The 19,949-nt window shown below is 59.7% G+C and overlaps 5 protein-coding genes across 5 annotated transcripts; 2 read left to right on the forward strand and 3 right to left on the reverse strand.

The window, feature by feature from the left end:
- Positions 1-744: 744 nt before the first annotated feature.
- Positions 745-1,721, forward strand: VTJ04DRAFT_9142 (uncharacterized protein; the record flags this gene model as incomplete). The annotated part of the gene is made up of 2 exons (XM_069367657.1): positions 745-815; positions 1,571-1,721. 2 exons carry the CDS (start codon positions 745-747, stop codon positions 1,719-1,721), a joined length of 222 nt encoding a protein of 73 aa, XP_069215963.1.
- An 82-nt stretch (positions 1,722-1,803) lies between these two features.
- VTJ04DRAFT_9143 (uncharacterized protein) lies at positions 1,804-2,145 on the reverse strand (the record flags this gene model as incomplete). Its single annotated transcript, XM_069367658.1, has 1 exon — positions 1,804-2,145. One exon carries the CDS (start codon positions 2,143-2,145, stop codon positions 1,804-1,806), a length of 342 nt encoding a protein of 113 aa, XP_069215964.1.
- A 100-nt stretch (positions 2,146-2,245) lies between these two features.
- VTJ04DRAFT_9144 (uncharacterized protein) lies at positions 2,246-10,742 on the reverse strand (the record flags this gene model as incomplete). The annotated part of the gene is made up of 7 exons (XM_069367659.1): positions 2,246-2,260; positions 2,338-2,623; positions 2,705-6,566; positions 6,657-8,439; positions 8,497-8,611; positions 8,687-10,581; positions 10,689-10,742. The coding sequence occupies 7 exons, from the start codon at positions 10,740-10,742 to the stop codon at positions 2,246-2,248; spliced, it is 8,010 nt and encodes a 2,669-aa protein (XP_069215965.1).
- Positions 10,743-12,115: 1,373 nt separating this feature from the next.
- VTJ04DRAFT_9145 (uncharacterized protein) lies at positions 12,116-15,390 on the reverse strand (the record flags this gene model as incomplete). Its single annotated transcript, XM_069367660.1, has 2 exons — positions 12,116-15,012; positions 15,081-15,390. 2 exons carry the CDS (start codon positions 15,388-15,390, stop codon positions 12,116-12,118), a joined length of 3,207 nt encoding a protein of 1,068 aa, XP_069215966.1.
- A 1,041-nt stretch (positions 15,391-16,431) lies between these two features.
- Positions 16,432-19,532, forward strand: VTJ04DRAFT_9146 (uncharacterized protein; the record flags this gene model as incomplete). The annotated part of the gene is made up of 2 exons (XM_069367661.1): positions 16,432-19,371; positions 19,434-19,532. 2 exons carry the CDS (start codon positions 16,432-16,434, stop codon positions 19,530-19,532), a joined length of 3,039 nt encoding a protein of 1,012 aa, XP_069215967.1.
- Positions 19,533-19,949: the final 417 nt, after the last annotated feature.

Here is a 19,949-nt window from a genome sequence, read left to right on the forward strand (position 1 = left end):
TTAGCGGCCGGCCGCAACACACACATACCCATGCCATGTTAGCATGAAGACACAACACACAACAACAACGCCCGCCCTATGGACCCGAGAGAATGGGCACGCGGGGACCGGCGGAATGGTAGCGATGCTGGAAAAGCAATGCTTAGCCTTACTAGGCGGTGGGACGTAGAGGGAAGAAACCGGAGAAACGCCCATCGCTGGCGCGGGACAGGTTGGAAGGGTAGGATTGCAGTGAGGAGGTGGCCAATTTTTTCTTCTTGCTGTACCTTTCACATGAGCACTTGCAGATAGGTGAGATGTGGTCCAGCGGTTGTTGAATGCATTCAGTGAATTTTTTGAAGTCGGGATTGGCTGATGTGTAGCATTGCCAGGCTTCACCGCTAATTATTCTCTACTACGTCCACTGAAACCATTGTTGTTTTTTGCCGCTACTCTGTATACCTACCTAACCTCACCACCTATACATGCACTGTTTTTTCTCTTGCGTTTGCTTCTTCTTCTTCCTTTACATTCCAGGTCTCGCTTCACTTCCAACTCATATCCTCTCAACTCCAAGCCCAAGCCCCCCCCCCCCCCCCCCCCCTCCAATTGGCCCAGATTCGAGCCTCTTTTTGCCCCCGACCCATTTCCAAGGCCGACTCCAAACCCAACTACCGCCAAACTATGTACATGCATCCATACAGAAGCACGCCGCCGAGGCTAGTCACTACCCCCCCTCAAACCCAACCTACTGTATCCCCAGAAATGGACCCAACCGACTTTGTTATTTTGCGCAGTAAGCAGGTGCTCGGCCAGTACTCGGTAAGACTGTCAATGTACGTAGGCATGTAGTTAGTATACAGACGCATATGTAAAAAAGGAGAAAGTAAACCCCACGCCAAACCCCTCGAACCCATTCGGCCTCGGCCCGTTCCCGCCACTAGAAACCCCAAAGAACACCGACAGAAGAAGAAGAGACTATTTCTTCAACCTCCATCCTGCTTTCGCAAAAAGCAAATAAAAAGCGTCAGTTGATCGAAGCTAATGCAAGCCACGCACGCTTCTACCCACGTGCCCACGTGCTTTCGTTCCCGACAAGATCCCCGACCACCTGAAACCCGCATGTGTTTTTCGCCTTCCGTGCGTTGCAGGGCAGATATGCAGGGCTAGAGAAGCCAATGGAATGTCAATCGGCTATCGGTGGCGGAATGCTGTACACCATGCCCGCTTCATCGAATCTCTCGGCCGATATGTAATGTGCCTACCTATGGATCGGAGATCCCGGAGATGTCCGGAGTGGGGCCGGAGGTGGGTGGGGTATTTTGCGGTGCATCTCCGGAGCCGATCAGAGGAGTGGGGACTCGGACCCGGGATCGCCCGGTTCGGGGGGTCCACTTCTCTCCGAGGTGTGAACACCTCGGGAGGGCTCATCATGCATCCACGCCAGCCTAGACTTACCTGTGTAGATAGGGGGCATCTCTACAAGGAGACCTATTCACCAAGAGGCAGGTTGCAAGTGTTGTCCACACATCGCATCACATCAACAACGCCTCATTTTCTATCAAGCTGTCTCTTCCTCTTCCACACACAGAGACACATGCATACACACACACATTAACCTCCCGACCACCTTCTCCCAAATCATCACCACCGCCATCATCCTCATCCTCATCAAAAGAAAACATCACTGCAACAACAGCATCATCGTCGTCATACAATCATACAAAACCACCTCCCCCTAATGACTCGTAATCCCCTCTACCACCGCCATCCATCCAACCCACCATAACCATCCCATACATCCTCCATCGATCATCACCATCATTACCCGCCCCCCAACAGCCAAATCACGGAACCAAGAACCACCGGATTCCCCCAACTCCTCAAAATGCCAGCACCTCCTCTTTGCACATACAAACCTCCCATCTCCCTTCCCCGCCGGGTCGCTCCCAGGTAGCATCTAACACAACTCCACCTGTGTGGTGCACGCTGTAATGTAAGACTTATACCCCAAACAACACACCCAACCCCCTCGTACTCGTAGATTGCGTGTTTCGGTTGTTCATTTCGCCGTTCGCCGTATGTATATTCTTCGATGGATTTCATCGCGTGGACGCATGCATGTACAAGTGCCATTCCCCCCACCCCATGCTTGATCAACATCATGATGCCATGACATCCATATCCAGACTACTACCAGTCCGGATGGCCCGTCCGTCCGTCTATCAAACCCGCCCAGTAAACAAAATCAGGTAGCTCAGTTCGGTCAAATGATAATTAACTGCAACAAGCTTCGTTAGAAAAACACGTCCTATCGCTCAATCCACAATAAAAGGACCAAAGAAAAAAAACACTCACCTCAATCAACTTCTCCGTCAACACAAAGCACGCGCGATCCTGCAGCGCCGCCGACGGGAGGGGCCCGTCCTGCGCCAGCATGCCGTTGAACGAGCCGCTGCGCCAGAGACCGCCGAAGCCCATGTCGTCGAGCAGCTCGTTGAGGTTGGCCGCCGAGCTCTCGAGCGACGCCGGGAACTTGGGGTTGGCCGTGAGCGTCTGCAGCAGGCGCTGCGCGGATTCGAGGGTCGCCGAGGACTGGCAGTGGAGGAGGATGTCTTCGAGGATGGAAACGATGGGCGCGGATCTAAGGTAATGAAAACAAAGAGGTTAGCCAAAATCCCATTTCCCCAATTCAAGCAGCAGAAGAGAGGAGGGGAAAACTCACAAATGCAACACCACCCCGGGCCTCGCCACCGCGATCCGGTTCAACCACTGCAAACTCCGATTCTGCACCGCGTCGTCCAAATACTGGAAATCCACCAGCTCAATCGCCGTGTTGAGCAGCAAATCCTTGTCCTTCAGCCTCGACAAATCCTGCTGGGCGCGAAGCATCAACGGGTCCGCCAGCCCTCCTGTCCCACTCTCATCATCCGCTCCGCGCACGTTGATCCCCGCCGCCCAGAGGTGTTCGCGCAGCTCCTCCGTCGACGAGCACCGCGCCAGGATGAGCGCCATGTATGGCGACGTGGTGAGGTCGCGCATATCGCGCTCGGCACCGGCACCGGCACCGGCCCCAGCACCACCGCCGGCGCCGGCGGCGGTATTGTTGGCGGTATCGCCTGCAGCGGAGGAGGCCTTGCTATTCCTCCTTCCACCGCCGCCGCTGCCGCTAGGCGGGATATTCAGCTCCAAAAATGTCGACAGCACCCTGAGCGCCGTCGTCCTGGTGACTCCGTCCGTCAACCCCCTGACAAGACACGCGCACGCCGCGTAATGGAAGTTCTCGCTATTAAAGTGAATCCCGTACGCCTCGTCCAGCGGTATCGCCGCCTCCTCGAGCTGGTGTCTCCCCGACAACAGGTACGGCACGACTTTCTCCCCGCCGCCGCGCATATCCCCCGTGGTGCGGAGGTTGGTGAGCACTGCCTCGAGGAACATGGCCGTGCAATTAAACAAATTCGGCGGAACAAGCCGCAGCAGCGACATGGCCAGCCAGAACAGCTGCAGCCCGTACCTCGACGCCTCGGGGAGCTTGGCCATCATCTTGGACAGCGCCGTCACGATGGCGACCAGCATGTCGCTGCTGTTGTCCTCGGCGAACCGCCCGACGCTGTTGCGCAGCGCCACCAGCACCTGATACAACAAGTCGTCGTCCACCTCCTCGCGCGCGAGGCAGCCCATGACGGTGAAGGCGCGCGGCTGGATGGCCGGGTTGTTCTGGAACGCGGTGCTGGCGACGAGGCTCATCCACCGCGAGCGCCACGCGTTGGCCGTGTCGACTGACGGCGCGGCGGTGCCGCACGCCTCGAACAAGATGGTCGCGAGGTTCTCCGTGGAAGCCAGCGTCGGGCCGGACTCCTGCGTCGTCGATATAGACGCGCCGTCGCGCGCGAACGTGACCGTGTTGACAAAAATGTCGTTCTTGGGGTCCGAGAGCGTGTCGATGGTCGCGCGGAGCTTGGCCAGCTGGTTCTCGTCGAGCGCGAACGACGTGCACGCCGAGTGCAGCGTGTTGATGAGCAGGCGATGCACGATGACGCGCACCTCGGGCATGCCCGTGTTGGCCAGCATGGTGACGATGTGGCAGATCTCAGGCAGGAACATCTGCGCCTGGACGCCGCTGTCGAACGACATCGCTAGGGCGAAGCGCAGGAGCACACAAACCTCATTCCAAACCACATTATCCGGCAGATACCTCGTCGGACGGTGCGAGGAGCGGCTGAGCGCCTTGCGCAGGCGCGAGATGATCTTTCCGCGCAGAGTGATCGTTCCAATCGACGCGGCCACCGACGTCAGGGTCTCGGTCTGGTCATCATCGAACCCAAACGCCAGCGCCATCTTGACCATCTCGTCCACCAAGATCTCCAGCAATACCTCATCCTGCGCAATGACAGGCCACACCGACTGCTCGAGCGCAAACGTGGGCGGCGCCTCCGAAACGGCAATTTCGAGTAACTTCCGGAACAGCGATGCAATCTTCTCCCTGGCCTTGTCGCCCTCGGGCTCGCCCGCCAGCAGCGACGTCCGCAGGCCGGGGATCCACGGCGCCATGTACGCCAAGCTCAGCGGCTTCTGCTCCTCGAGGAAGCTATCCCAGCCCACAAAGAACTCGTTCAGGAAATCCGCCGTCAGCTGCGGCTCCGTCTGCGCCAAGCTCTTGCTGATCTTGATGATGAACTGCGACGGGTCCAGCGGCACCGACAGGTCCCTCGTGCTGAGCAGCTTGGAGGCGGCCGTAAACTTGAATGCCTTGCAGAGGGCGCTGAGCAGGTTGTACGACGACAAGCGCAGCACCGGGTCCGGGGTGGCCAGGTTTGTCAGGGCCAGATTGAGCAGCGTGCCGGGCACGTCCTGCGGGCGGATGAGCCGTTCGTAGGGCTTGCTCGCCTTGGGATCCTTGCCGAACTTGGCCTTGGAGTGGTGGATCGCCTTGAGAATGTCCTCCTTCTTGGGGCTGGTGAAGTACATGACGATCCTCCCATTGTCCGCGCGCAGGCCGAAGGCTTGATCGTTCTCGAGCTGCATGGACGTGGGCGCCTCGTCGACGTCATGCAGCCGGAAGATGTCGTTGACCGTGGTGCTCAGACGTGACCCGGGAACTTCCTGCTTTTTGGTGGTCGTGACTTGCACGAACTGGCTGCCGACCTTGATGACGACGTCAATCTTCCCCTTGGACTTGGAATGGCGCGTGACGGGCTGGAACATGAAGCGCGTGTCCGTGACCACGCTGATGGTCTCCTTGGGGAGGTGCAGCTGGCTCAGGTGGAAGTGCGCCTGCAAGTCCTGCAGGTTGCCGATGAGATGGTACTCGACGTTGGCCGGGCTGAAGACACTGGCCTCGTTCTTGCCCGACACGCGCAGCAGCCGCCGGAGACACTTCTTGGCCGCGCTGTTCATGTTGTAGATGTAGATGCGCTGCAGCTGGCGGGCCAGCTCGACAGGAGTGAGCAGCTCCAGCTTGTGGAACAAGTCGTCGCGCGGCTCGTTCTGGCCCGTGTAGCAGGTGGCGTCGATGAGCAGAGCAAACGGCCGGTTCCACAGCCGGCTGGCGATCTTGAGGTAGCAGAAGATGAGCGTGTCGTAGTCGATGGTCTCGACGTCGATGTAGCGCAGGATGATGCAGATGATGGACAAGCCGTCCTTGCTCTCTCCGCCATCGTAGACGGCACGCGCCGTGAGGAACGACTCGGTGCCGCGGAACGCGTTACGCAGCATAAAGTCCTGGAACCTCGAGTACGACGGAGGGCTGTTGAGTCCGATCTGCGGCCGATTCCACGTCACGGCCAACGGCGGCGGGCCGAGGTTGGTGATGAGGTTCCTCAGGGGCTCCAACGCGGGCGACCGACTCCTCGTCGCCTCAGATGGTGACCTTACAAGATCCTTCCTCTCCTTGGACGACAGCCGCTGGCGCACATGATCCCAGTGCTCGTACAGAAACCTATGCAGGGCGACGCAGGAGCCAAAGTCGAACGACTCCCCTTTTTCCTCCTCCTCGGGAGGTATCGGTGCCGAGATGTCCCGCAAGAAGCTCGTCACCTTGTAAATGTTGCTCGTCAGGAAGTCGATGAGCGGGTACATGTATGACTCCTTGGCGCCGAAGAGCACGTTGTTGGCCAAGGCTTGGATGACCTTTGCGATGAGGAGCAGCCCGCGCCTGGCTTCCTTGGACGGCGGGGTGGACACGAGACCCTCGCTCTCCGGGGCGACGATGGCCGGGCAGAAGAAGCGGAGGAAGATGAAGGCGCCGACGGCGGTGTACTTGGCCTCCGGGAATTTCTGCACGACCGTGGTCGAGATCAGATGGCAGATCCTGCGGAACGACTTCGGGATGTTCTGTGCCGAGTCGCAAATGTTGTCAATAAACACCTTCGCGACGACCTGCAAATTCTCCACGTTGTTGTCGAGTTCTTCTCTGGAGCTGACGCGGGAAGGATCCAGTTCGAGATTCAGATCCTTGGAGGTATGAATGAGCTTCTCGACCACCTTCTGCAGCGTAGAGCGGAGGTAGGCGGTGCCCTTCCACTTGGCATAGATGGACAGCATCTTCGTCACGACGCTCGAACCTCTGAAAAGCTCCGTTTCATGCTCTGGGAGAACGGACGCACAAACTTCCGTCAGCAAACCCTCTCCATAGAAGAACCATCAAATAAATCCCACAGAAAACAAACACAACTCACCTGTCTCCTTAATCTCCTGCTTAATCAACGTCTCAAGCAGGGTATACCCCATTCCCCTCGCATGGAAAATATTCAACAACGACACGGTCAACTCATCTATTTCGTGGCTGGGACAAACAGAGCTCATGGCGGCCGCCAGGCCCGGGTCGCTCGTCAGCAGCTCCAGCAGCTGGTTATACTTTTCGTTGACGGCCGTGTCGCTCAAGTTGTTGAACTCGGTCCCCTGCACCAGGATGTTGTGCAGCACCCTGACGAACGCGGTCCGAATGTCTGGGTTCTCGTGATATCCTATGTTCAGCGAGTGCTTCAACCCGACGTCAATGTTGGCGCTGAGCAGGTTGGACAAGATCGTAATGGACAGATCCGCTGTCGAAGCCTCCGACTGGCTGCCGCCGCCCACGGTGCTCGCGATCGTGATCGACGAGGGCGCAAAATGGTGATGCGAGTGGTACCCGTGATGGTGGTCGGCCAGGTGATGATGGCCCCCCATACCCGCGCCGTGCGGGTCGAGATTCAGCAGCGACAGGAAGCGATTAAAGTACTGATGGAACATCTGCGACTTGAGCTCGCTCATGCCCGCGTCGGTCTGCCCGTCGCCCGGCTGCAGGGGCAGGCGGAATGTGAGCGTCGCCAGCGAGCGGAGGCAGGCTTTATCCAGGTCGCGCTGGACGCGCATCATCTCCTCGGCGCGCAGGCCGGCGGCGCCGGTGGGATGGGCCGGGGGTTCCGGGTGCGGGGAGCCCGGCCGCGCGATCCAGCTGAAGATGTACTCGAGCAGCTGGTTCCGAATGCGCACGTCGTCACGCAAGATGAGCTGCTCCTTGCGTTTGGTGACGGCTTCGACGAGCTGGCAGACCTTGATCTTGACGCGCAGGGTGCTGGGAGAATCCGAAACCCCGTCGAGGAACTTTGCAAAGTTGAGGCACAGGAGACCCAGGTGGAGGGTCGACACGGCGCCGAGGTCCGAGGGCGTGTCGAGCCTCTCCACGAGCGACTTGAGCAGCGACGACGACTGCTCGGCGAATATGATATCGTTGTCCTGGCCCTTAATGCTGGGCTCCAGCGCACCGGTGAAGAGCACGTCCAGCTCGGTCTCAAGCGCCTTGAACAGCGGCTGGAACAGCGACGGGGGCACCTCGGTCGAGAGCACCTCGCGCATGGTCTCGCGGATGCGCACATTGGCGCAGGCCAGCAGCTGGACGCTGAGGCGCAGGTAGCGCGTGAGGAGGGGCTCCTCGTGGATACCCGATGCGATGCGGTCAATCCACGCGAGCCCACTAACGGCAGGCTCCTCGAGGTTCGCCGCCTGCTCGGCCGTGCAGATGCCGCCCAGCGAGGCCAGGAACCCCGAGTAGTTGCGCCACTCGGCCACCATTCTCTCGGAGAGATTCTCGCCGCCGCCGGCCTGCGAGATCTCCCTGGAAAGGTGAAGCCAGCGGTCAAAGACCAGCTCCCAAGCATCGAGGATGCCGACGCTAGGGTACTGCATGCGCCTCAGGAGCATGCGAAGGCGTTTCTGGAAGACGGCGACGCCGGTGAAGCGGAAATCGCGTGAGGCGATCTCGCTGAAGATCTCGCCGTTGCGGAGCAAGGTCAGCGACGACTTGGCCGTCATAGGGTCGTTGTCGATGAGATTGCACTCCTCAAGGAACGTGGCGATGCACGACGTCACCATTTGGCACGCTTCCATGTCTGCCGAGCACAGCGACACCAAGAACAGCGTCTCCAGCTTGCTGGACGCGGCCGTCCGCTCCGTAATGTCGTCGGAGGTTAGATGAAGCTCCTGTCGAGCGTCAGCTTGTCGCTCTCGGGCATCAAGACCCTACAGGGAGCGACGTACCGGTATTGACTTGAGAACCAACAACCTCGACTCAAGGTATCCATTAATAAAACGCAACCCCTGAGCAGAGCAGGGCAGTCGTGCCCTGTCGCAGATGTTGATGAGAATCGCCGACCTATCCGTCCGTTAGCCTCTCTCCCTAACCTCAGACCAAAAACAATCCCAACTCAAAAAAGAAAGAAAAACGTACGTCAACCGCCAAAACCGCGTCTTAAAATTCTTCGACCTCAACCTCATCGAATTCCTCAAAATACCCTGCACCTCCTCCAACGCAAACAACCTCCTCGCCACCGCCGTGGCCAGCTTCCGGACCGCCTCATCCGCCGCGACCACGCACGACACCAGGGCCTGCAAATTCTCCTCATAAAACCGATCCCGCTCGTACGGATCGGCCGGCGGGCCCTCGAGCAGCGTCATGGGCGACGCGTCCAGGAAGCTCAAAATATTGCTCACCATGCTGACCGACGGCGGGCTCTCCACCGCCTTCCGCTGCGCGCTGATCTCCTGGATGTACCCCTCCGCCAGCCGCTCCGACATTTCCTGCAGCTGGACCTGCACGAACGCGCTGGCCGTCGTGAACAAACTCTGATACGCCCCGCTCCTCCCGAGGCGGGCGAAGTGCGCGCACCCCTGGATGACGGCGATCTTGAACGTATGCGGCGCCGAGGGCGCCAGGAGGGCCACCTCGAGCGTGTCGACCGAGTGGTCAAAGTTGAGATGCGTCAGCGACACAAACGCCGCGGTCAAGATATCCTGATCCAGCGGCACCACGTCCGGGGTGCCCGGCGGGAACCGGCGGAAGACGGCATCGCGCACCTCGTCCTGCACGTCCATGGCGTAGCTCATCAGGGCCGACTCGCTCTCGGCATGGAAGTGGCGGGCCGCGCGCAAGAGCAGAACCATGCAGTACGCGGCATGCTCGTTTCTGTTTCTCAACGCCTTGCGCAGGCCGTCGAGGAACTGGACCTTCTTGGCGATGCCGGCGCCCTTGGAGTCGCGCATGTCGCTGGCGACCTCGAACACGTCGGGCAGCAGGAACAGCAGGGTCATCTGCATCGGGTACAGCAGGGCCTTGCGGCGGCCGTTGTCGCCGATAGTGACGGCCATGTCGAAGAGGGTGTCCGGGAAGGTCTCGCGGCGCTTGGAGTTGTGGACCGAGTGCAGCTGCACAAACTCGGCGGGGTGGCGGTCGATCCAGCGAGTAATCAGCTGCGGAACGACCACGGCGATGGTGTTTTGCAATGACTTGCGGAAGTGCAGGAAGCTGGCCTGGAGCTCCTGGAACACGAAGTTCAGCCTCTGGTAGTCGACCCAGAAGAAGGACACGAGGCGCATCATGATGAGGACGTTGCGCTCCTCCTCGGCGGCCTGGGCCGAGGGGATGGGGTTCCCCTGAGCCGGCACACTGTTGCGGGCCGAGTACATGACGTTGCGGAAGATATCAAACACGGTAGACCAGCTCGAGGCGGTGAGGTACTCGACGATGAGCTTGATATGCGACTCGAGGGCGGCAGCGTGGGCCTGCAGGATGGTGCGTGCCTCAGGAGTCTCGCTGGAGGCGCTGGAGGCCGGGGTGCGCATCGGCTCGTCCAGGACGGGGGTGGACACGTCCCGAGCGGCCGAGTCGTCGAGGATGGCCTTGGCCGGAAGGGTGTAGCCATCGGGGATGGGTTCGAACAGCACCTTGATGACCTCGAAGATGCGGGTGATATGCAGAGCACTCAGGGGCTCGGGCTGGGGTAATGTCGCTCGCTGGGCGGGGGCTAGGGGCCCGGAATCGGGGGCGGGAGACGGACCCAGGCGGTCGGCGGCGGCAACAGTCGGCTTGGGAGACGGCTTGCGAAGCCAATTGCTGGCGCAGCAGTCGGCCAGGAGCTCGACGACGTAGAGCTCGGAGAGCAGAACATGGGAGGGGTGAGAGAGGACGGAATTATGGGGGCGGGAGAGATCTTCGAGGAGGTGGAGGAGCGCGTCAAGGACAATGGAGATGTTGGAGGAGCTGATGTTGACGAGGGTGGCTCGGGTGATGTTGACGATGTCGTCCTGGGAGAGATCCTGGGTCGACGTGCCGGTGCGGTGGGGGAGCTGGAGGAAAAGAAAAAAAAGGGAGCGTCAGTCAGACAGCCCTGAGACGAGAGAGAGAGAGAGAGAGAGAGAGAGAGAGAGAGATAGGAGCAGTCAAAGGCACGCACTCTGGTGGTAAGCCTGTCCACCAGACAGCCTACCAGGCCCGCATCGCCGTTCATTGTAAGTTGACGAGAGCGCGACGCAGCCGGCGTCTTTTCATGATTAAGCCAAACCACGCCTTGCTATCTTGTTTATTCTCCTGAGTTTCGGCGGGTTCCTATGTCTCCGACCGACGGTGTCGGGGGCCAAGGACGCGAGAAGCGAGTGGGTTCCGGACTTTGGACGGGGGACGGAATCAAAGATGCGGACGCGCCGGAAAGGGACCTCGAGCGGGGAGACGGAGACGAGTGAGCTGGAGGCGGGGAAAGGAGAAGAGGCCCGGATGTGAGTGAGGACAGGAGTCTGAAATCGGGCCTGGGATCGGGCGGCGCAGTAGGTAGGTGGCGCTGGAATGCGGAGGATGATGCGGAGGAAAGCCGGTCCTGCGGCAGCCGGGAGGTGAGGGAGGTGGTGCAGTTGGTGGTGGGTTGGTTGGATAGGGAAGTTAAGGGGGTTGTTGTGCCTCAGTGGAAGCGGAAATTTGAGAGATCACTTGGCCAGACCCGACTCTTGTTGGTTCTAGTATCTTTGGTCAATGTTTGGTGCCGCACGCGGGTTCGAGGCCGCATTCAGCCTGGAACCTGAACCCTGGGACTCAAAAGCGCGGGGGGGGGGGGGGGGAGTGGAGGAGGAAGAGGAAGAATGGATGGAATCAGGCCGTGGATCCATCCGTGAGCCTGTGGATGGGGGGTGAAGGTGGATACGACGGGGCGGGTCGGGATTCAATTCCGGGGACGGGCCACTAACAGTAGGGACTAGTAGGGACAGACAGACTTCAGGCCCTTGAGGCTTCAACCACAGCGCAACCGACGGCGGGGAGCCATGCATCCATGCATGCACCATGCAACAGGAACGCAGTCAGCCCACCGCGCACACCGCCCTCGGAGGTTGGGGGTACCGGCAAATATAATGTGAAGGATATACAGATTCAAGAAGCTCATTGATGATTTTTATTTTTATTTATATTTTTGTTCATGTTATTCCTGTGTTCCGCCAGAAACCTGGGGCCGGGCAGGGGATCATCAGCCAATCTCGCGCCGTAATTAAGTATTGTTTTCCTCAAGAGGAGCCGCGTCATCATGTTTGCGATTGCGTTGGTCAACCAAAATAGAGACATATGATCACTTACACAAGACATGGTACATACAAATCATTTTATGGCCCAAAGACCCTCATTGTTGTCTTTTCTTACAAGTCTGTTTGCATATATCCGACGCATCATCATGCTCCTTCATCCATGCAGTAATAGGTATACTCGCCTCACCACCTCAACCACCCCAAATATTAAGCCATCATCACCAAAATGATGCTACTCGTACATGCATCCTCAAAACTCATCCACCAAAATCATTCCCACACTACGCCTCACCACCACCCTTTCTCTCTTCACCATCTACCACCTCCTGATATCCCTACTATCTCTCCCATACCCACCACCACCACCCCCCCTCCGATCATCTCTCCGCCCATCATACCTTCCATCCCTCCCCTGCTGCTGATGCTGCTGATTTTGCGGCGGACGATACTGCTGCCCCCCACCACCACCGCCACCATACTGCTGCTGATATCCTCCTCCCCTGGGCGGAGGCGGAGGAGGGGCATAATTATCCCGATACCCACCACCACCACCAGGATATCCATGAGCACCATAACTTCCACCATAACTACCCCCGGCAAGATGTGCCGGAGGCGGCGGCGGCGGCGCACCGATCCCGAACCCCGGGTATCCCGGCGGCGGCGGGGGCTGCCACCCGAGGCCTGACGGGGTGTAGCCATATCCGGGCGCGGATCCGTACCCGGGCGGGGGCGGCGGTGCGTACCTGTTGTTGGACGCGTACCCGCCGCCGTAGCCGTTGTTGTTGTTGTTGTTGTATCCGCGATCTGGGGGGTAGTAACTTCCCGACGGTGGAGGAGGGGGCCCGGCGGCGTAGTTGATTCGATCGTTGCGGCCGCCGCCGTTGCCGTTGCGCAGGGGCGCGCCGCCGTAGCTCCGGCCGGCGTTGCGGGCTTTGTTGCGCACGGCATCGACGTCGTCGCGGGTCAGCGCCGGCGGGGGCAGCTTCACCCCGCGGAGGAGCATCGATTTATGCGTGCTCGACGTCAGCGGCATGTGGTACGTCACGCTGAGCGAGCGGTCGTAGTCGACGTCGGGCATGATGTTTCTCTCCAGAGGGTACACGAGAGAGCCGTGGGGGACATATCCCTCGATCTTCTCGACGGTCCCCGAAAGCCCGCCGCTCCTCTTAGGATCCAGCGTGAACTTGGTACTACCCTTCTTCTTGGAGTAGAAATGGGCCGTGATGTCGTCGTACAGCAGCGGATGCGCGTCCGAGATCAGCAGCACGTCCTTGCCCGGCTCGTTGCGCGCCTGGTCTTCGGGGCTAAGGAGATGCTCTCGCGTCTTCATGGCGGCCAGCAACCGCGGCATCTCGATGAACGGTAGCAGCGCCACGCCCTGCCACGCCATCTTCTTTCCGTTGAGGTCGATCTCAAATTCTTCCGGGTAAAAGTCCAGAATCGGGCTGTCCTCGTGGGTCATGAGATCGTGGAACACCTCGGGGATGGCGTGGCGCGACGCGGCCGGCAGCACGCTCATGAGCTGCTCGAAGGGACGTGATATCCTGCCCTTCTCGAACTTGATGGTCATTTTGCCCAGGTCGACAAAGTCGGCAGCGAAGGGCGCGTAGTGGTACGGATAGAACCATTCCCACGAGGGGCAGCCCTGGAAGTAGTACTTGAGAACCCACGCGAGACCCTCGACGTACGCCCGCGCAACCTTGTGCCGGAACTCGATGTCCTTGGGATCCACCTTGAACTTTTGTTCGTAGTACCGGTCGGCATAACCCTCCTCCCAGAGCCTGACGGTGTCGACCGGGCCCTCGTCGCCCGACGCGGCAGGCGTCTCGTGGTCGGAGCTGCCTCCCGTGCTGGTGGCATCGTCCTCGATAAGCTCTGCCTTGCGCTTGCCGAGGGCCGACGGCGGCGTCTTGGTGTCCGCAACAGCATCGGGAGCCGAGTCACCGTCCTTCTTGGGAGTTTCGCCATTGGCATTCTGCTGGCCGGCCTGGCGTGCCGCCAAAAGCTGGCTCTTGAGCACGCTGGCTGCGCTCTTGTTGGCCAGGTTGGCCTGGTCAACAGCGGAGCGGCCCTTCATCACCATGTCGTGGGTGAGATTGACGGGCGAGGGAATGCTGGTGACAGAGAACAAGTTCATGCCAGGCGGCGGGCCGTTGGCCTCGGGCGCCACCTTCCGCTTGTTGTTCAGGGGGGAATCCTGGGCACCGCCCTTGCCGTTGGCCCTGCGTTCCTCCTGGAGCTTGCGTCTCTTGTGGCTTGCCTCGCGACGATCCTCCACCTCTTTCCGGCGGCGGAAGATGGCATCCTCCTGCTTGGCGAGGCCGCTGAGGATGTACTGGGCACGTTCAAGATTCACTTGGCCGTCGTGGGTGACATAGCCTCCCATGATGGGGAGGTTATCCTTCCAGATGGCCGTGAGGGTATCAATACCGTTCTCTCTGATTTCGAGGGCAGGCAGGTGCGGCAAGAAGTCGTTTCCAACAAAGAAGCACATGAAGACCCAGTCATCAATGGCGCGCTCGAGGTCCCAGCGGAAGGGCAGGTTCGGGACGTACAGCTCGACAGCAAGGTACTCACGGAGGACCGACACATGGAGCCAGATGAAGGGCTTCAGAGGAAGAGCATGATCTTTTTCATCAAACTCGCCTTCCTTCTTCTTGGCCTCACCTCTGCAGTTGCGCTCGTCGTGGCCCTTTTGGCCGCAGATCTTGCACAGCCTGACTTTGGCCTCTTGGGCAAAAACGTCCTCGCGGAGCACGCGGAAGTGAGGCTCGTGGGTGGCGAGGCCAAGCATGATCAGATCGGCGTCCAAGCCGTAGATGACATGGCGCGTGTTGGGGTCATGGTCGGGCGAGTTGCGCTGGGAGCGGATAAAGTTCATGATCTTGTGCTCACCTTCTCCGGGCACCGTAGCATCCGAGATGATGACTTTCAGGTTGGCCCAGGCAGGATCGGTGTTGAGTTTGTAGGCGACCCAGTAGCGCAGGCTGGCGGCCAGGATGTCCATGAAGGGGGTGCCAGGGGTGATGGAGTTGGAATCGAAAGCCTTCTTGACCACCATCTCGATGGGTTCGGCTTGGGCGTTTTTGCCCAGTTCCTTTTGGATCTTCTTGATCTCTTCTTGCCTGTTTTGCTCCTTCTCCTTGGCTTCCTGGGCGGCGCGGAACCGGCGAGAGCGCTGCTGGTTCATTTTGGCACGGGGCGCAACGCCATCTGTGCAAATTCATCCATGTTAGCCTTGTGCCGGGCAATCCATCGGAGTGGGGGGGAAATCATCTTACCAACTGCAATCATGAGCAGCCTGCGTGGGCGCACCATGTTGACGACGCGGTCGGTGTACTTGAACACCTCAATCATCATCTCCTCCTCGTCCTTGGGGGCGGGGCGGTCCTCGGGATGCGAGCAAGGATGGACGATGCCGTTCATGTCGAGGTAGAGGTTGTCGAACTCCTCGCCGTTGGGGTTCGGCTGGGTGGTGTCGGCGGGGATGACGGTGCCATCTTCGAGGACGGTGGGCTTCTCCTCGATGACGGGCGATATGATTTTGGGGTACCTGCTGGAAAGCCAGCGGAAGGCAGCGGGAATACCCATGGTGAAAGGCGAGGTTGTCGCGTCAGGCGATGACGAAGATCGGTGGGTTCGTTAACCTGAAACGACGACGACGGATATCGGTGATGAATCAAAGAAAGAGGAGTAGGATATTGGGGGTTTCGCGACGAGGATGCACATGGAGCTGCGGGCAGCGATGTGGTTTAACTCGATGGCGATCGGGTTGGTGTTGCACTCAATCGATCAACAGGCGCTTCTGCTGTTGATGTTTCTTTTGGTGTTGTTCCGAATGAGAGACAGAGTGAAGAGAGGTTGAGTCGCGGATTTAATTAGTGTGTCGAAGGAGAAGTTGGCTCATGGAAGTAACTCGATGTTGAGCACGGTCGCGGACAAAAAGGTTCTCACAAAGAGTCCTAGCATCACGCAGCGCGACCAGATGAAGAGGAATCGGCCGCCGATGGATGGATTGGAGGCGAAAATCCAAAGCCGCCTGTCTGCGCCGCGCCTGGGGAAAGTGGGTCGAGTCCGTCTTATCGTTACCTTATCGGGAACGGTTTCGTATTCCTTTACGTTACAATACGCCCAGCCCCCGGAATGGTGCGTGTGCCCGCCCAAGGCCTTCCAGGTTCCGGATGCCAAGACGGAGCTCAAGCGGTGTCTCCACTTTATTTTGGATCCAACGGTGTGTTTCCAGATTCCAGGCCCCTCGGCGCTGAAGCAACAAGCTGGCCACTGTCTCGTCGAGTCTCGGCCTCAACACCTCACCACAACGATATCTGATGCTGAACAGAGGATTATGACAGAGCCGGTTAGCTGGAGGTACCTATCCCGGTGGTGAGGCAACACAAGCCGGTCCGTCTACAAGCCAGAATCCGAATTGACGTTGAGAATAAAACACCAGATACGAGCCATTCAGACCGACAGAGACAACCTGACACAGACACACCTGCTACCTACATACCGAGACCCGGGAGTACCGCCCCCTCTTCGCCGACCTCCTTAACAGAGCCAATGCTCCTCCTCCATGGCAGATCATAGCCCACGGCCCATTATCTGCCGCCATCATCCTCCTCCGCCGCCACCATGTCCGTCTTCTCGAGCATCACAACCCCTCCCGTCAAGCAGTCGGTGAGCGAGACCATCCCCATCCTCAGCGGCCGCCTGGGCACCGCCACCCTGCTGGAAGACCGCCGCGCCGCCATCCTCGGCCTCCGAAGCTTCGCCAAGCAGTATCCCGCCTCGGTCGCCTCCGGAGCGCTACGCAGCCTGATCGGCAGCCTCAGCCGCGATGGAGAGGACGTCGACACCGTCAAGGTCGCCCTCGAGACCTTGTTAATGCTATTCAACCCGGACCCGGACAGCCCCGAAGCCTCCGAGGAGATCGCCCTGTGGGTCGCCGACGAGTTTACCATGCGCCATGAGAACATCGCCTTGCTGTTGGGCTTCCTCTCCCGCGACCGCACCGACTTCTACTCGCGCCTGTACTCGCTGCAGCTGCTCTCGGCCATCCTCGGCGCGCGAACCGAGCGCACCGAAGAGTGCATCGTCAACACGAGCGACGGCATCTCGCGCCTGGTTGCCGTGCTGGAGGAGCCGCGCGAGGCCATCCGCGACGAGGCCATCAGCCTGCTGACAGATCTGACACCCACCTCCAATGTGATCCAGAACCTGGTGACTCTCGAGAAGGGCTTCACGCCCATCTTCGACATCATCAGGAACGAGGGCGGCCTGGCCAGCGGCGCTCGCGTTGTGGAGGACTGCCTCATCCTTCTGGCCAACTTGTTACGCTTGAACCCCTTGAATCAGACCATGTTCCGTGATATGGGCCACGTTGCCGAGATCAGCCAGTTGCTCAAGGATGCATACAAGCTGCCCGAGGATGGCCAAGAGGTGGCGCCCTGGGTAGAGACTCAACGCAACCGGAATGTCTTTGCCATGCTGGCCGTCATCCGGTTGCTCCTCGTCCCCGGCGCCAGCGGCACCCCCCTGAATCAGGAGGCCTTCGCCGGCGACCTTGTCCCCGGAGGAGGTCGCGGTGCTCGAGCCCGTGGCAGCCCCGTCTTGGAGAACACACTGCAGATCGCCTTCTCGCCCGTGGCGGAGCTGCCTATCCGGTCCGAAGCGCTGCTCGCGTGCGCCGATATGATCCGGGGCAACGCGGCCGTTCAGGCGAGGTTCGCGGGCTTCCAAGTGCCGTCGCCGCTGGCCGACCCGGTCCCGCAGGCGAACGGCGTAGCCAAGGTCTACGTTATTGATGGCTTGCTGGATCTCGTCCTGGCAGTGAACTCTTTGCAGGCCTTTGACCTGCGCATGGCTGGCTGCACATGTCTCAAGGCCTACTTCTACCGGCACGCCGAGATCCGGCGACACTTCCTCGAGCATGCCGTGCGCACGCACAAGGCACACGCCGACGACCTGACCAATGTTCTCACCATCCTTCTGCAGCCGGCGCCAGATGTTGTCGTGCCGGATCCGTACCGGTACTGGTTCGCCGCCGTGTTGATGTTGCATCTTCTGCACGACAATCCCGAGGCGAAGGCCCTGGCTATGAGCGTGACGGAAGGCGACGAGGAAAGCGGCGAGGAGGTGGTGACCAGCATCCAGACCATGACGGCACACCTGCTCGCCGGCGTGGCCCGTAACACGGACCCGCGCATCAGCGTGGGGTACCTCATGCTTCTGCTCTGCTGGTTGTTTGAGGAGCCCGACGGGGTTAATGACTTCCTGGGCGAGTTCACAAATCTGCAGGGGCTGATCCAGGCCGCCATCGAGAACCCCAACGGCGACGTGCTGGTGCAAGGCTTGAGCGCATTCCTGGCCGGCGTCGTGTACGAGTTCTCGACCAAAGACTCCCCGGTACCGCGGGCCAAGGTCAAGGAGATGATCATGTCGCGGATGGGCCGCGACCGCTACGTCGACAAGCTGTCGCGGCTACGCTCTCACCCGTTGATGCGCGACCACGAGGTGCTCCCACAAAAACTCGACCCCAACTCTCCCGACCCCAAACTCCCCGACGTCTTCCTTGACGACACCTTTGTCGACTTCTTCAAAGACAACTACAGCCGCATCCTGCGCGCCATCGACCGCGACCCGGACACCGAAACCTCCGTCATCACCAACGGCGTGCAGCGCGGCGTTTCCCGGCAACTCGTCGACGACCTACGCGCAGAACTATCCGCTGCCACCGCCGCCCTCGAGCAAGCCCGCTCCGAAGCCGCCCAGCTCGCGTCCCAGCTAAGCCAGGAACAATCCGCGCACCAACAAACCCGCGCCGCTGCCGCCGCCGACGTCGGCCGGCTGGACGCCGCGGCCGCGGCGCTCCGCCAGCAGCTCGCGCAGCGCGACGCGACCATCCAGGCCCTCGAAACCGCCAAAACCGACCTCGCGCGGCAGCTGGCGCAGGAACAACAAGAACACCAGCGGGCGCGCGCCGAGGCGGGCAGGTTGCGGACGGTCAACGAGGCGCTGCAGCGCGAGCAGGAGCGCGAGGCGGCGGCGGCGGCGAGCAGGCTGCGCGCGCGCGAGGAGGAGCTGAAGAGGGAAGCGGACGCGGCGATGCGACAGGCGGAGCACGAAGCGGAGCGCGCGCGGAGGAGAGTGGACGCGGAGATGGCGGATTTGAAGGCTACGGTGAGCCGGCTCGAGGTGGATTTGATGAAGGCGGGCAAGGCGAGGCAGGCGGCGGAGGCGAAGGTTGCGGAGCTGGAGGGAGGGAAAGAGGCGGTGGAGAAGAAGTTGGAGGAGGCGGAGCGGAGGGTGAGGGAGCGGGAAGGGGAGGTGAAGACTGCGCAGGAGGAGGTGAGGAGGGTAGAGGAGAGAGTGGCGGAGGAGAGCGAGAGGGCGGATAAAGCTGAGGCGGAGGTCAAGAGGGTGAAGAAGGCGGTGGAGGAGAAGGAGGCGGAGGTGAAGAAGGCGAGGAAGGTGGCTGAGGAGAAGGAGAAGGAGAGGAAGAATGCGCAGAGCGAGCTGGATGATTTGCTCGAGCTGTTTGGGGATTTGGAGGAGAAGGTTACCAAGTACAAGGTGAGTTTCTTGCTGGTGGTCGAGTGGGTGAGGATGTGGATGGATGCTGACGTGGATTACAGAAACGACTCAAGGAGCTGGGGCAGGAGGTGTCGGATGCAGAGGAGGAGGAGGATGAGGACGGGGATGATGATGACGATGACGAGGAAGAAGAAAAGTAGGAGGGGGGATTGTGGACAGGCATACAAACAACAAATAAGCCAGGATGAGAGGCAGCTAGATATCATATCATCCCCTTGATTGGAGGAGAGAAGGGGCCACGGAGACATGTGTTCGGGTTTAAAAGCAGGCGACCTGTCTTGATGCGTACTATTATTGACTATGAATATTCCCAGCGGGCATAGACACAATGTTTGTACGGATGACTATGGTTGAGTAAACGGATACAGAAAACTCAAAGTCTCAAGGTTGGCTGCATTTGAGCAGGCGAATAGGGGTTCTGTGGGTTTCGTCTCTTCCCGCACACAAACACTCTCACACACAAATAATATGTCGGGTCTGGAAGGGAGAGAGATGGGAGAAAAAAAATCACCCCGCACTCTCCAAACCTCCATTTTTCACGTCACACCCTCCCCTCC

The sequence above is a fragment of the Mycothermus thermophilus genome (genome assembly GCF_041956435.1).
Source record: "Mycothermus thermophilus strain CBS 625.91 unplaced genomic scaffold VTJ04scaffold_6, whole genome shotgun sequence".
Taxonomy (NCBI): Eukaryota; Fungi; Ascomycota; class Sordariomycetes; order Sordariales; family Chaetomiaceae; genus Mycothermus; species Mycothermus thermophilus.